Source organism: Pygoscelis adeliae, unplaced genomic scaffold (genome assembly GCF_000699105.1).
Source record: "Pygoscelis adeliae isolate BGI_AS28 unplaced genomic scaffold, ASM69910v1 Scaffold373, whole genome shotgun sequence".
NCBI classification, from domain to species: Eukaryota; Metazoa; Chordata; class Aves; order Sphenisciformes; family Spheniscidae; genus Pygoscelis; species Pygoscelis adeliae.
Window position 1 is genome coordinate 315,695 of NW_008824370.1, and position 12,875 is coordinate 328,569.

Sequence of the window (12,875 nt, forward strand, 5' to 3'; positions counted from 1 at the left end):
CGGGGGGGGGGAAGGAGTGAGCGAGCGAACTGCTGCTCAGTTGCCGACTGAGGCTAAACCACGACACAGTCCTTTGTTACTCTCAAACCAGTCAAGCTCTTCTCATGCCTAACCTAACCCGCCTTGCTGCAGCTTAAATCCCTGACTTCTCATCTGAGGAGCTGAGGCCACAGACCAAAGAACTCCCTCCTCTCCGCAGGGCCCGCTAGGTATTGGAAGTATGCTGAGTTGCTGACTGGCCATCACCAGCAGACGAGAGCTGGCGGACCGTCGAGAACTTGGAGAGGCGACCATGGTGGCAATCCTCTGCACCGCAAAAGCTCCCACGCCTGCTCCCCTGCAGAGTGATGGCCGAGACCTCTCCCAGCTGAAAGATGCTCTTGCTCCAGCAAACGCCCCGCTCCCCACAGCCTCCCTTCCCTGCTCAGGGTGCTCCCAACCTGAGATCTCATCCTCGTTGTCCTCTGGGAAGTGCTGGCTGCTCCGCTGCTCCCACATGGGCGGCGTGTATTTCTTCCGCGTCACATACTGGCGGCCGATTGTTTTCTTGGCATTTTTCACCAGGTTTTTGGAGAGTGTCCTGGAACCAGAGAAGAGGGTGAGGCCAGCTGACACCACCTCCCGCACGTGCATGACCACAGCCCAGCGCAGCCAGAAGAACAGCCCCTGAAGGGTTAGAGACACCACTACTCAGTCACACCGAGAGCAAAGCAGAGACGGGAGCACCCCTCACCACCGGCTACAGGCGCGGGGTCAAAGTCACTGTCGCCACAGGAGGGGAGATGTCACCGGCTAGCTCCCCGGCAGGGAGGAGCCGATTCCTCAGCTGTAGGAGGGCACCAAGCCAGAGGCAGAGCCTACAGTGCTTGCCTTCCCCTGGGGGGACCCGGGTGCCCGGGGAGGCTGGACAGGGCAGCCGGGCTGAGCAGGCGCCCCGGCCTCCCGCCCCCAGGGGAAGCCAGCCTTGCCCCGGGCTCTAACGCCATCACCTCCGCATCGGGGCTCCCACAGGCAGCGATCTGGCTCATCCCCGGAGGTGGGCTCCAGCTCAGGGGCGAGGGGATCGACTGCAGGGGCGCTGCCAGCCCAGCCTGGACACAGGGCTGCTCCTCCCTGGGCAGGGGGGAGGCAGCTTGCGTAAGGTGACCTGCTCGATGCCACGTAAGGGACAGGGAGAGCACAGCTGGGCTCAGCCACTCCCGAGGGCAGCCCGGGGAAAGCAGGGAAGGGAGACCTTCCAAAAAACCACGGGGGATTAGGCTGCATGGTCAGAACAGGCTCCGCACGGCAGAGCTCCGGAAGGCAGGAATTCCCGAAGGCGGGAATGCCCACACGCAGGACCTCACGCACCGCCTCGGTGAGCCCCTGGGCTCAAAGGGGAACAAGTAAAGGAAGACGTGGGATATACATCAGCCAGGGAAGGGGCCATGTCCAACCCAGGGTAACAGCTGCACTGATGCAAAGACTTCTAGAAATTCACCTTATCAAGACAGGGGCCAAAGTGAGACTAGGAGGTGCCTTGTTTTGCTTCGCAAAGCAGACGGTGAGGGAATCCAACTGCTCCCTACATTTACCAAGGGAGGGAAAGCCTTAGGACCAAGGAAGAACGCTGTCCTGAGAACAAATGCTCAGGTAGGGAGGCTAGGAACGGGAGGGCTTTCTAACCAGAGGAACAAGATTTGCAGGTAGTGTGGGGCACTGGAAGCAGACTTGGAGGGGGGTGGCAAAGCACATCTCGCAAGTTCAGACAGACTTCTGAGACTGTGCCCAGGACCGGAGCTGGGCCCGGCAGCTCTAGAGGTCTCTGGAGGTTAGTGGTACAGGCACAGCTCCCTCAGCACGTCCTGGGATCCACCAGAGTGCCATGGAGCACTAGAATGACCGACCGCCTCCGGAGGCCGCAGATGGTGAGAGCGCGCACCCCAAACCTGAACGTCAGACAGGCAGCCTGGAAAAGGGCATTCCCCAAGTGACAAGCCCACAGCCCAGTTCGCATGCAGAGCAGGTGAGAAGAAACCCTGGGAGCAGTGAAGGCTGCAGCCTGAGCCAATGCCACCTTGCAAGCTCCTGCCCAGGGTGAAGGCATCTTACGTGGTTGAATGGCCAAGGTGCCCAAGGGACATGACCCCCACTGTCAGGCCCTGGAACATATCGGTCACCTGCTGGGAGCTGAGTCACAAACACACGGGAGAGACGCTTAGACTCCAGGGCACACCAAGCGCGAACACAGCAGCAACCGGACCCCAGCGCTACAGCATTGCTTAACCTAGCCACCGAGCGCAGGAGCAGGGTCTGGCCGCAGGTCAGCACCACGCACAGAGCTTTGCCGCCGCCCCACAGCGCTCCCCGTCCTCCGGCACAGCAGAGACTGCTCTCTGGTGCCCACTGGAACCTCTCCCGTGAGACACCTCCACGGGGCTTGCGCTGTTGTGGCCTGGGCAACGGGGCAGGGAATGCCGCTGAAGCAAACACCCTGTTTCCCAAATCTGACCGGTCCTCGGCGTGGGGTTAGGAGACTGCTGCCGGACGTGCAGCACGTCCCCTCCCAAAGACAAGTGGAGATCCTGTGCAAGGAGAGGTCTGAGCAAGGTAGGCTCAGGGACCCTGACCTCCAGCTCAGGAGTCTGTGCCCCAGCTTTTCTCGGGTGACCCCTGCCCAGCGGCTCTCTGCTGGGTGGGCTGGAGGAGGGAGAGGAGAAGCCCTGCGGTGCCTGAAAGGGTCAAGCGCATCCCACGTGCTGTTCTCCCCACCGCACGGGTACCTGAGCGAGGGGTTCTTCTCCTTGGCCTTGGGCTGCATGGCTTGCTTGGGTGACTGGCCCACGGTGAAGGCGAAGGTGCCACGCACGTGCTGAGGGTAACGCAGCTTGTGCAGGTGCTTCCTGAAGACCTCAGCGCTGTCTGAAGCCACCTCCTCATCGAAGGCAATCTTCAGCAACTGCAGGAACAGCGGAGAGCGGGCTGAAGGGTCAGTCACGGCGTGCTCAGCACGGCTGGGCCAGGGGACTGGGAAGGGCTCTTCCCACCGGCTCTTCCCACAGCCCAGGGCAGAGCTCCGATCCCAGTCGGGAGCAGGGACCGCAACGGGCACAGGCCAGGCTGCCCTGTCTGTCCCTCCGTGCCAGTTACTCTGTCCCATACGCCTCCCTCCTGGAGACCGCTCCGTACCCGGCACTGCTGCTCCGGGTCACCGTGGCTCTGAGCATGCAAGATAGGCAGGAAGGAGCAGACGGCGTGTTTTAGGTGCTCTCCTCCCAGCATTGCTCTACCTCCGCAAGTCTCTCAAAGATGTAAAATGCTGAATAACTACTCGCATTGTGGCATCTCTCCCTGCTCTATTTCTCTCCCCAAAACCTGCCACAAGGTTTTGCAGAACCACCTCCCAGGGTGCCACGTGGGGATGTCTCAACACCTTCTCAGGGCTCCAGCAGACACTGGAGCAGTTGGAAGGGAGCCCCCAGCTAACGAGCAAGAAGTTGCTCCTGCATACAACAGGACTGCGACTGGAGCACCTCCCCTATGAGGACAGGCTGAGAGAATTGGGGGTGTTTAGCCTGGAGGAGAGAAGGCTCTGGGGAGACCTTATAGCAGCCTGTCAGTACTTAAATGGGGCCTACAGGAAAGATGGGTATGGACTCTTTACCAGGGAGTGTAGCGATAGGACGAGGGGCAACAGTTTTAAACTGGAAGAGGGTGGACTTAGATTAGATATTAGGAAGAAATTCTTTGCTGTGAGGGTGGTGAGACACTGGAACAGGCTGCCCAGAGAAGCTGTGGATGCCCCCTCCCCCTGGAAGTGTTCAAGGCCAGGTTGGACGGGGCTTTGAGCAACCTGATCTAGTGGAAGATGTCCCTGCTCACGGCAGGGGGGTTGTCCCTTCCAACCCAAACCATTCTATGGACCACAGCCTACTCCTTCCTCCACAAGGGGGCCTCCAGCTCCGTCCCCTTAGGTGCAGTCACCTACAGAGGTGACTTTGGTCCCATCAGGAAAACTACCCCCAAACCACATCAGCCCGGGCAGCGAGTGCCTCGTCCCAAGGGATGGTGCCAGCCATGGCCACATACCTGCTGGGTCTCACCAGCAATGTGCTCCTCAGCTGAGACAGTGCAATGCAAAGGAGCAGCCCACAGCCCCACGCGGTCTCACCTGGAATGTGCACGAGCGCAGCTGCAAGCCCTCCTGGATGAACTGATCCACCTGGGCCTGGATACTGATCTTCTTCTCTTTGGTCAGTGAGGCGATGGGGAAGGATCGGATCACCACCTGCTCCCCCACTGGGCACAAGCATGGGAACAGGTTAACCACATCCTGCTGCCTCAGCCCAGCACAAGGCCAGGCCACGCTGGACCACCCTCGGTGGCCACCACCACAGAGACCCCCGTAGGATAAGGCGGCCAGAAACAGGTTAGACATACTACAGCCATGGCGACTTGTAGCTCATGCCTAGGACGGGCATGAGTGATTTATCATCTACCAAAGGTGGAGAGCAAGAGTAACCACCCCTTTTGTAGTACTGGGAGCAACCCCCAAGCTTGTGGTAGTTGTGGTAACCCCCAGCAAGGCCCAGTGCTGGCTGGTCACTCACCCAAGGCAACCGCCGGAGGCCCTTATCGTCAACTCCTGCAGCAAGATGAGCTGCAGCCACTGCTCCGGGAGAGCTACCAGCCACCTCCTCCCCAGGCATTACCAACCCCTGAAGACAGAAGATGTGGTGCACACAAGACCCTTACCCAGAGGGTCCGTGGGAGTGCCTTTGAAGATGATGCGGTAAGTGGTGAGGAAGATGGCTCCTTCCGCAGGGAGGAGAGGTGGACCACCAATATTCCCTCCAGCAGCTTCTTCCCGTCCATCAGGCATGAGGTACACACGGAGCCCCTCCATCACACACTCCTCACCCACCAACAGGTTGGGGCGCAGCAGCTTTGGCTACGGGGATGTACAATAGGAAGTTCAGGCCCATGCAGACTGCGGAAGGGGGCTTGATAGCCCCATACAGGACCAGAACCTTCCCCCCCACTGCAGCGGGCCAGGTCCCTACCTTCTGGATGGGAGGAAGCCTCTTGCTCTCCCTGTGCACGGCATCCAGTGTCTCTATGTGCATCTGCACAATATCTGTGGACAAACATGAAGTTAGAGACTGCAAGCAAAGTCCTGTCCTACACACCACCCAGCGGGCTGCCAACCCGCCCCGTAGCACTGTGCGTGCCTTCCCTTGCCCTTCCCGCTGCTTCTTGCCGAACCATCTCTTGAGCAGATCCCTGAGCTGGTCTGGAAGAATCCCCAGTGAGATCGCACGGCCACCCATTCCCCAGCACTGCTGCAAGGCGTATTACCAGGGATCATGACGTGCAGCCCCTTGAGGTGCTCGTTGGTGACTCCACTCTCCGTGCAGACTTTGTCCACAAAGCGGTTGATGAATCGCACCACATAGTTGGCCACGTCGGAACTCTCTGCATCCTCAAATCCACTTTCTGTGTCATAGCTCTCAGCCACGCTGCCAGCGATGCTGCCGTACAGGAGTAGGGAAGAGTTAACCCAGAACTTCTCTCCTCTGCTGTAACCCATGCCAGGCAAAGCCCAAGGGAGTTTCTACTCTTGATATGAAACACCCCTGGGCACCGCGACCTGCGTCAATCCTGACGGCAGCTGAAAGACCCAGATGCCCCAGGTTCCGCACCAAGTTCCCAGGTACCGTCCCCAGTTCAGGTTGCTCTGGCGTCCCTGCAGCATGGCCCTGCCAAGCTTTCCAGCCCTGCTTACCTGTTGGTGACAAAGCTGTTGCTGACACTCTCCACGTCCCCCAGCCCAGAGCTACGTAGCAGGCGGTTCTTGCTGGTGTCAAGAGGCAGCAGCAGGTAGCTCATGCGGTTGGCGTAGTGGATGGCCTGGCTGAAAACAGTGCTCTCCTCCTTCTGGATCAGCTCCTGCTGTTTCTCTCGGCTCATGGTGGGCCAGAGCCTTAGCTGCTCCGATGCTATCTCCAGGGCAGACTTGGCTTCCTGTGGCCCCTCTGCGCTCTCCTGAAGGAGTTGAAAGGAGATGTCAGTCGTCTGCACGGGCAGGAGACCTGCCAGCCTTCACCCCGCTGTTCCCACAGGAATCTCCCAGAACCAGGATGCAGTCCCTCAGGCTGGTTCAGCATCCTTATCAGCCCGTGGACCTTTGCGGGGAGCTGCTTCTGCGCAGCGCCTCTCCAGGGACACTGGCACCGTTGTCACCTCCTCACCTCATCCGTGTGGTTCTCCTCGTTGTTGTCCAGGTACAGGGCTCGGATGTGGTTCTGCACATCGCAGTAGAACATGGCCTCCCAGAACTGGATGTTGGTCCACACCACATGCTCCTGCACACAGCTGTAGGCAAACTGCGTGATGCCCGGGCTCAGTTTCTGAGGAAGCAGAAGGTGGAAGAGAGTTTCATACAAACATGGCCTTTGTGCCAAGCCCTCCTCTCCAGGTAATCCTTGCTCTAGCCTGCTGCTGGGAAAGGCAACGTACCCTCGGGCTGGCAGAAGAGACACCTGCATCAGAGCTCCTCCAAGCATTCCTTGCAAACCCTTCTCAGATTTGCCCAGCACCCACCCAGAGCCCCACAGGGCCTCATGCTACAGATACTTTATGAGAGGCAGAATTTTATGTCAGCCCAGCTTGACTGACAGATCAAGCTGGCACTTCAGAGCAGCCCCACTTTCTGAGCACCCTTCCCGCAGGTGTTCCAGCCATCTTGGGAGCCTTGGGCCAAGAGAGCGGTGCAGGCAGCCTGGCCAACCTTGAGAGTGGTTGAACAGGACCCTCTACTCTGAGAAGCACCGAGGGGACAATCTGCCCTCAGCCTGGCCGCAGTGCTGGCTCTCAGTCCTTCAGCCTGCCAGCCTCTGCGGCCTCCAAGGAGTTCTGAGTCTGCGAGGGCTGTACAGGGGGTCAGGATACTGCAGATACTCACTCGGCAGAAAGCGGTGACCAGTGGCAAGAGAGCGGCCGCAATCCCGTGCTCGTCCATGGCAGTGCAGTCCTGGGGAAGAGAGCGGAGGTTACAAGAGGATTCACTGCGAGACCCCCCAAGACCTACTCTGCACCATGCTGTCTCCCACAAGGGGAGACGAGCTCCTCCCTAAGAGACACGGTCTCCCCAGCCCTCTCCTACCTGCAAACAGCAGTTCATCATGCGGATTATGAAATCAAACTGCTGGTGATCCAGCACTGCCCGGTTCTGCTGCACATGCAGGTTCAGCTCCTGGGTCAGGCAGTGCCTGGCTGCTCGGCCCTTCATGGCGCGCAGCACAGCAGGGAATAACTGCAGAGGAAAGAAGTAGTCATGGAGTAGAAAGACGGGGCCCAGGGGAGCTCTGGTCAGACGTTGAGTTCAAGGGCAGCCCACAACGAGGAGGTGCAGGAGGGGCTCCACATTTTGACTGTGTTGGCTGACACCAGGGTGTTTACAGACAGCTCATCCGCACTCGGACGCGGAGGCAAACCAGAGCAAAGTCCCACGTCTGGTCAGCTGGAGCACAGCCCTGGGGAGGTCCCTGCTCAGCAAGGCCGGGGAGGACCCCAGCCTGGTTTTATCGCCACGGGACAGACCCCCGGGGGGCACTGGGAGATGCAGAAATAGTGCTGACACAGTGGAGAGATCAGCCAAAAGCCCAGGGACACAACAAGGAGGAACAGCGCTGAGAGACCACGTGAACATATGGGAACAGAGCTGCTCAGGAAAGATCTGGACACGGGCAGGGAATGTCCTCTCCAGCCTGCTAGGGAGGAGAGGCAGAGCAACCCCCCCTCTCCTCCCCTCAACCACCGGCTCCTCAAGAGCAACTCTCACCTTTTTGGCTTCTAACATCTTGTTCTCAAAGACGTAGGAGATGCAGTTCCTGACCACCTCCAGGCGACGGGCACTGTTGGCCAGGGCATTGCCGTTGCGCTCCATGATGGCAGCTGGGGAGAGAATCGCCTGTTAGTTCAATCAGGGCAGAGCTTTCACCCCCTGGGTGGGGAGAGACGGGTGCCCCCTCCCCTGTTCTGCATAGGCAGGGCTCTAGGCTCCAAGAGCTCATGATGGAAGAATGCTACAGGGTCTTCAGCTGTCCCTTCATGCTGGCTGATAGACTCCAGGGAGCTCTAAGCAGCCCAAGGGGCAGAAGCTAACAGGGATAGTGCTGCTGCTTCTCCAAGACAGCGGCACTACCCATGTTTTGCTCACGTGGGACCGTCGGACGTGCCATAGTGTGAAAGGCAGCCAGCTATACCATGGTAAAGCTCCTCCTGAGCAGGGTTTCTCACCGCAGGGAAAGGCCCTCTGCGCACACATACCAATGGGGGGTCCCGATGGCACCATGCATTTCTTCTCTGCCTTCACAGCAGGAGGAGCTGTCTGCAGCTTGGCAGTGGCCTGGTCGATGATCCACTGCACTGTCCCCTCATCCAAATGGGGAAAATGCTTCTGGTGGAGGCGCAGGTGACAGCCTTCCGTGGGCTTCTGCACCTTGTGCATGGTCACCGCAGGGTAAGGGTTCTCCTGGCACAGCAAAGACAGTTTCTTTTCAGGCATGTGGCCATCATGCGTCCTCTCCCAGGGTGGGAGCCCCAGCGAGGCATCCTTCAGCAACCTCTGCTGCCCTGAGGCCAAACACTCTCCCAACCAGTATCTACAACCCTCAAAAACTTGCAGCCCCGAGGGCAGGCTGTCTGGGCAGCAGTGCCGGCACGCTCTGCTCCCAGGAGCCGCAAGGACAGCTCGCTTTGTCCCTGAACACAGCAGCGAGCAAAGCACCATTCAGGAGCTCCATCCTGAGATGGCCGAGGGCCCCACAGGCACTGCTCTGCTTTCAGAAGACCTTTGCTGGCCCGCCCTGGATCAGATGACAAGCGCAGCGGCTGCTCCAGAGCAAACGCATGGAGTGCCTGATGCCCAGGCCACCTGAAACCAAGGAATCCCACTCCTGGGAGCAGCTCACGCCAGGCCAGACGCTTCTGGGCCCACCAGCAGGTGCCCTGCCACACGTGAGAGCGCAGGGTGGGACAGGATCATGCACTGCGAGCACCAGTTCCAGCAAGAGCTTACGGAGGGAGGACAGACTGACCAGGGCTCCGACCCAGGCTCTCCCTGCCCCATACCCTCCTCCGGCCAGGTTCCCTCTCCTGCGCTCGGGCCTCCAGGACTCACGTTTTTGTAAAGTTTCTCCGCCAGCTCTTTGATGTGCCGCAGTATTTTCTGCTTGTTCCCCTCTTCTGTGCGCATGCGCTTCACTTCATAAGCCACGAGCTGGGAGAAGAGAGGGGTGAGAGGAGCAGCTGCCTGCGAGGCAGGATCCGGCCACCCTTCCCATACCCCAGCTCCGTCCCCCAGTGCAACACTGCAGCCGGAGTGTCACGGCAGATCCCCGGCTCAGTCCCTCGAGGGGCAGGGAGAGCTGAGTGGAGCGAGGACACGCAGGACGGCCGGGCAGGGCGGTGCTGCTCCTAAACTGCCACTTACCTCATCAAACAGGTCGATCGAGCGGTATGGGGCCCCCCGCTCGGTCACGAAGCCAGCGAATGCCATGCCCTCCAGCACCTTGGTGAGGAAGTCATCCTCCGTCAGCCCCCTCTGCCCAAGGAAGGCTGCCTGGAAGAGGGGAGAGTGCGCACCGTCAGCAGTACTGTCCAGGCATCAGTCGTCCCGGCTGACGTGGCAGCGTGGGTGACACCGTTACCGCAGTGAAGGACAGGCGCCCGTGCAGCAGTGGGACCGTGCCATCTCCTTCCCTGTCCCACGCAGGCGCAGGGTTGCACAGAAACCTGCGCCTCTGGCCCGCAGCAGCGAGAGGCGCATTTGCAGCAGGACGTGCTCGGTGGCAAGCGAAGAGCACCAGCATCAGCCCCGGTGTGCAAGCCGGGGGAAGCAGGGGCACAGCGGCCGCAGGCTCCTTCTGGCAGCTGTGACAAGGACCTCATCCTGAATAACGCTTGTTCAGCCCACCTCTTCCCAAACATGGCTTTGAAGGAGCCTCTCACCAGCACCACAAAGGGAGCCCGAAGCACCAGGTTTCCTGTATCTGCAGAAAGCCCTTAGGACTCTCCCCTCGGCAGATGAGTGTGGGAGCTCACCCCACCTGAGAACCGCTGGCTATGGCACACCACGTGCCTTCAGGAGCAGCCGGTGGGGAACAGCTTGTGCTCCTCCAAACACCCTCGCCCGCTCGCCGCACACCGCCCACAGCACTGAGTGGGACAGGATGAGGGTGCTACGGCAGGGACCGCTCACCCACAGCCCCGACAACACGACGGGACCTCCGGACCACTATGCCACCTACGCTCACCCTCCTCGCCGCTCTGCGGAGGAGCTGGACCAGCCCCTTTCCAGGGGAAGGAGCCGAGAGGCGCAGGGCTTGGTGCTGGAGCCACGGGCACCGCACCAGAACATGGACTGCTGAGTCCCGTGGCCCTAATCCCGCTGTGAGAGAGGCACAGATGCTGCTGTGACCAAAGCAGCTAAATAAGTGAAATTCAGGCTATTTTGTACTGCATACTGTTGCTGAACAGAATGATTTTATGAAATGGAAGTTTGTTATACGTTATTCATTTTATAGCAGTTTTTATGAAAGGGCATTTTCTCATGTTTACTGCATGTTTATGATTTTATGGAACTACTGAATCTTTGTCGGGCACCTGTCGGGAATCTTCACTGAGCATAAAAATATAGCTCAAAACCCTTACGAACACGCTGCTGACTTTTAAACGTCAAGAGACCAGAGCACACTTTACAGCGCAGAGCAGCACTGGTGTTGGACGAGCCCAGGCCGTGCACGGCGCGTGCGTGCTCACATGCACTCTCCTGGCACGCTTTTGCGGGCACAAGGTGTTGCCCCCCTGACCTCGCGGCGGGCTGGGCAGAGCGGGAAGGCGCAGGCAGCCGGAAGGCTCCTGCCTGCCTGTCCTCAGCGACCCCGAGCGTGCAGCAGGGAGGGCACGGCTGCAGCAGGGCTGCAGGCTGCGTGACGCGGCCACGCCAAGCTGCAACACTCGAGTCCCTTTACTCTCGCTCCCCCATCTGTTGCCTTCTCCTGCGTTAGGTCTCCTCCGTGGATGCTCAAACACTTCGAGCTTTCCCCTGCTCTCCCTGCCCTGCCAGCCGTTCTGGCACAGCTAACACTCCAGAAGCGCCGGGGAAGGCAGGCCCTGCCTCCTTCCTCTCCCCAGATCTTAAGAAAATCCCCAGCTCCAGGCTAGGACGTGAGGGACACCTTCTGTGAGCCTCAAAGGCTGCTTGACACCAGGCACACGGGACGCCAGCTGCAGTGCATCTGACCACACAGGGGCATAAACAGGGAAGCGCTGTCTGACCCACGAGACCTTGGGATGGCCAAGGACAAACAAGGGATGCAGGTGGACCCGGGAGTGATGTAGGAGAGGTCACTTGCTGGAAACACAGAACTGTCTTCTAGATAGAGCTGTATTTGTGCAAACCTCTTCACAGATCAACTCATCCCAACCTCCACCCAACCCACCTGGAGGAGAGTTACTCCATAGAACAGTTTAAAAAGGTTTAAATTCTGCTGCGGGGACAGGCAGCTGTAGAGCAGACGGAGCCGAGTCACTGCAGAACCACGTTCCCTGCCCTCCCTCCCTGGCCAAGCCCCAGAGGCTTCCTCCCTTCCCCATCACACTGCTCCCAGCAGCAGCTCTCCCCCTCCGGGAGCTGCCTCCCCTGCTCAGACCAGAGCCAGGCTGGTAGACCCGGCACGCCGGAGGTGCCCAACAGCCCCTGCACGCGTGTGCCCGTGCCGGCACCTCACCTTATGGAATCGGATGACCGGCTCGGGATGGATGCGGATGATGTGCAGACACCAGCGATAGCCCTGAAGCAGCTGTGCAAACAAGCGGAGGAAGACGGCACGGATCTCCTTATCCTGTGAAGAGGGAAGGACAGCGTGGTCACAGCGTGGTCAGGCAGAGGGTGCAGACGAGCCAGCTCACGGGGGCAGGAGTTTACACCCAGCACAGAGGCGAGGGAATCAAACCACGTGTCAGGGTCAGCATCTGCTGAAGCAGGGCAGGAAACCGGGCAGAGATTCCAGGGAAAAAGGGACACGGCAGGCTGGATTCACTGTTCTGCCTCCCCGTCGCTGCACACAGAGGAAAAGGGAGCTCTCACAGCCCCGGGGTTCGCTGAAGTGCCCAAACGTTTGGTGTCTGCCTCCAGCCCCTGCTCCAGCGCGGCAGTAAACCTGGCAGCCCCTGTCCACGGGCCAGCTACTGAAATGGCACTGCTGGCTTCCAGGCCATGGCTTGGAGCTGTGGCCTCAGTGTCCTGGCAGTATTGTGCTTTGCCTCTTAACCTCAGCAACACCGAGATGGAGACAGGCCTGAAATCGTGCCTGTCCACTCCGTGCCCAAGAAATGGGGTGTCCAGCAGGGATGGCAGCCTCACAGGAGGGGTCCCCCTTCCTCCCCGCTCCACTCACCTGCATTTTGAGAGAAGAGGCAGAAATCGTTGAAGGGGGGAATGCAAGATCTGCCACCTCCAGCTCTGGGTCCAAGACCTGCACAGACAAGGCACAAAGCACGCTCAGCCCCGGCCCAGGGGGTTCTCTACCTTCACAGCTGGAAAAAGCAAAGCAGCATTCCCCAGAGACCCAGCGGCACCCATAGAAAAGGTCCGAGGGGCTTGGAAAGAAACCTACAGGGCTGGAACCACCAGCTATCAGAAAACACTCTGTCGTGCAAGGGAAGCCTCAAGGCCTGACCCTTCCTCGTGAAGCCCCGCTGCCCAGAGTGCGGACCCCAGGGACAGCTCGGTGGGCTGAGGGCAGTGGGGAAGGGGGAGCCTCTCCAGCTCTGCTGGGGAGACGTACGCCACGGGGAGGACTGGGGCCTGGGGCTCAGCACGGCGGGGG

The 12,875-nt window shown here is 59.7% G+C and overlaps 1 protein-coding gene across 1 annotated transcript in view; it reads right to left on the bottom strand.

Moving 5' to 3' along the window:
• The window catches only part of SBF1 (SET binding factor 1), a 40,509-nt gene that overhangs the window by 9,481 nt on the left and 18,153 nt on the right, over positions 1-12,875 (bottom strand). The window contains exons 9-24 of the mRNA XM_009320086.1: positions 12,444-12,521; positions 11,775-11,888; positions 9,476-9,604; positions 9,164-9,262; positions 8,311-8,515; positions 7,823-7,935; positions 7,145-7,294; positions 6,944-7,012; positions 6,231-6,389; positions 5,765-6,024; positions 5,338-5,510; positions 5,043-5,116; positions 4,735-4,930; positions 4,151-4,278; positions 2,763-2,938; positions 441-580 (exon numbers count right to left, since the gene is read on the bottom strand). Of these exons, the coding sequence (XP_009318361.1) occupies positions 441-580; positions 2,763-2,938; positions 4,151-4,278; positions 4,735-4,930; positions 5,043-5,116; positions 5,338-5,510; positions 5,765-6,024; positions 6,231-6,389; positions 6,944-7,012; positions 7,145-7,294; positions 7,823-7,935; positions 8,311-8,515; positions 9,164-9,262; positions 9,476-9,604; positions 11,775-11,888; positions 12,444-12,521 (2,263 nt within the window). The remainder of the gene's footprint in view (positions 1-440; positions 581-2,762; positions 2,939-4,150; positions 4,279-4,734; positions 4,931-5,042; positions 5,117-5,337; positions 5,511-5,764; positions 6,025-6,230; positions 6,390-6,943; positions 7,013-7,144; positions 7,295-7,822; positions 7,936-8,310; positions 8,516-9,163; positions 9,263-9,475; positions 9,605-11,774; positions 11,889-12,443; positions 12,522-12,875) is intronic.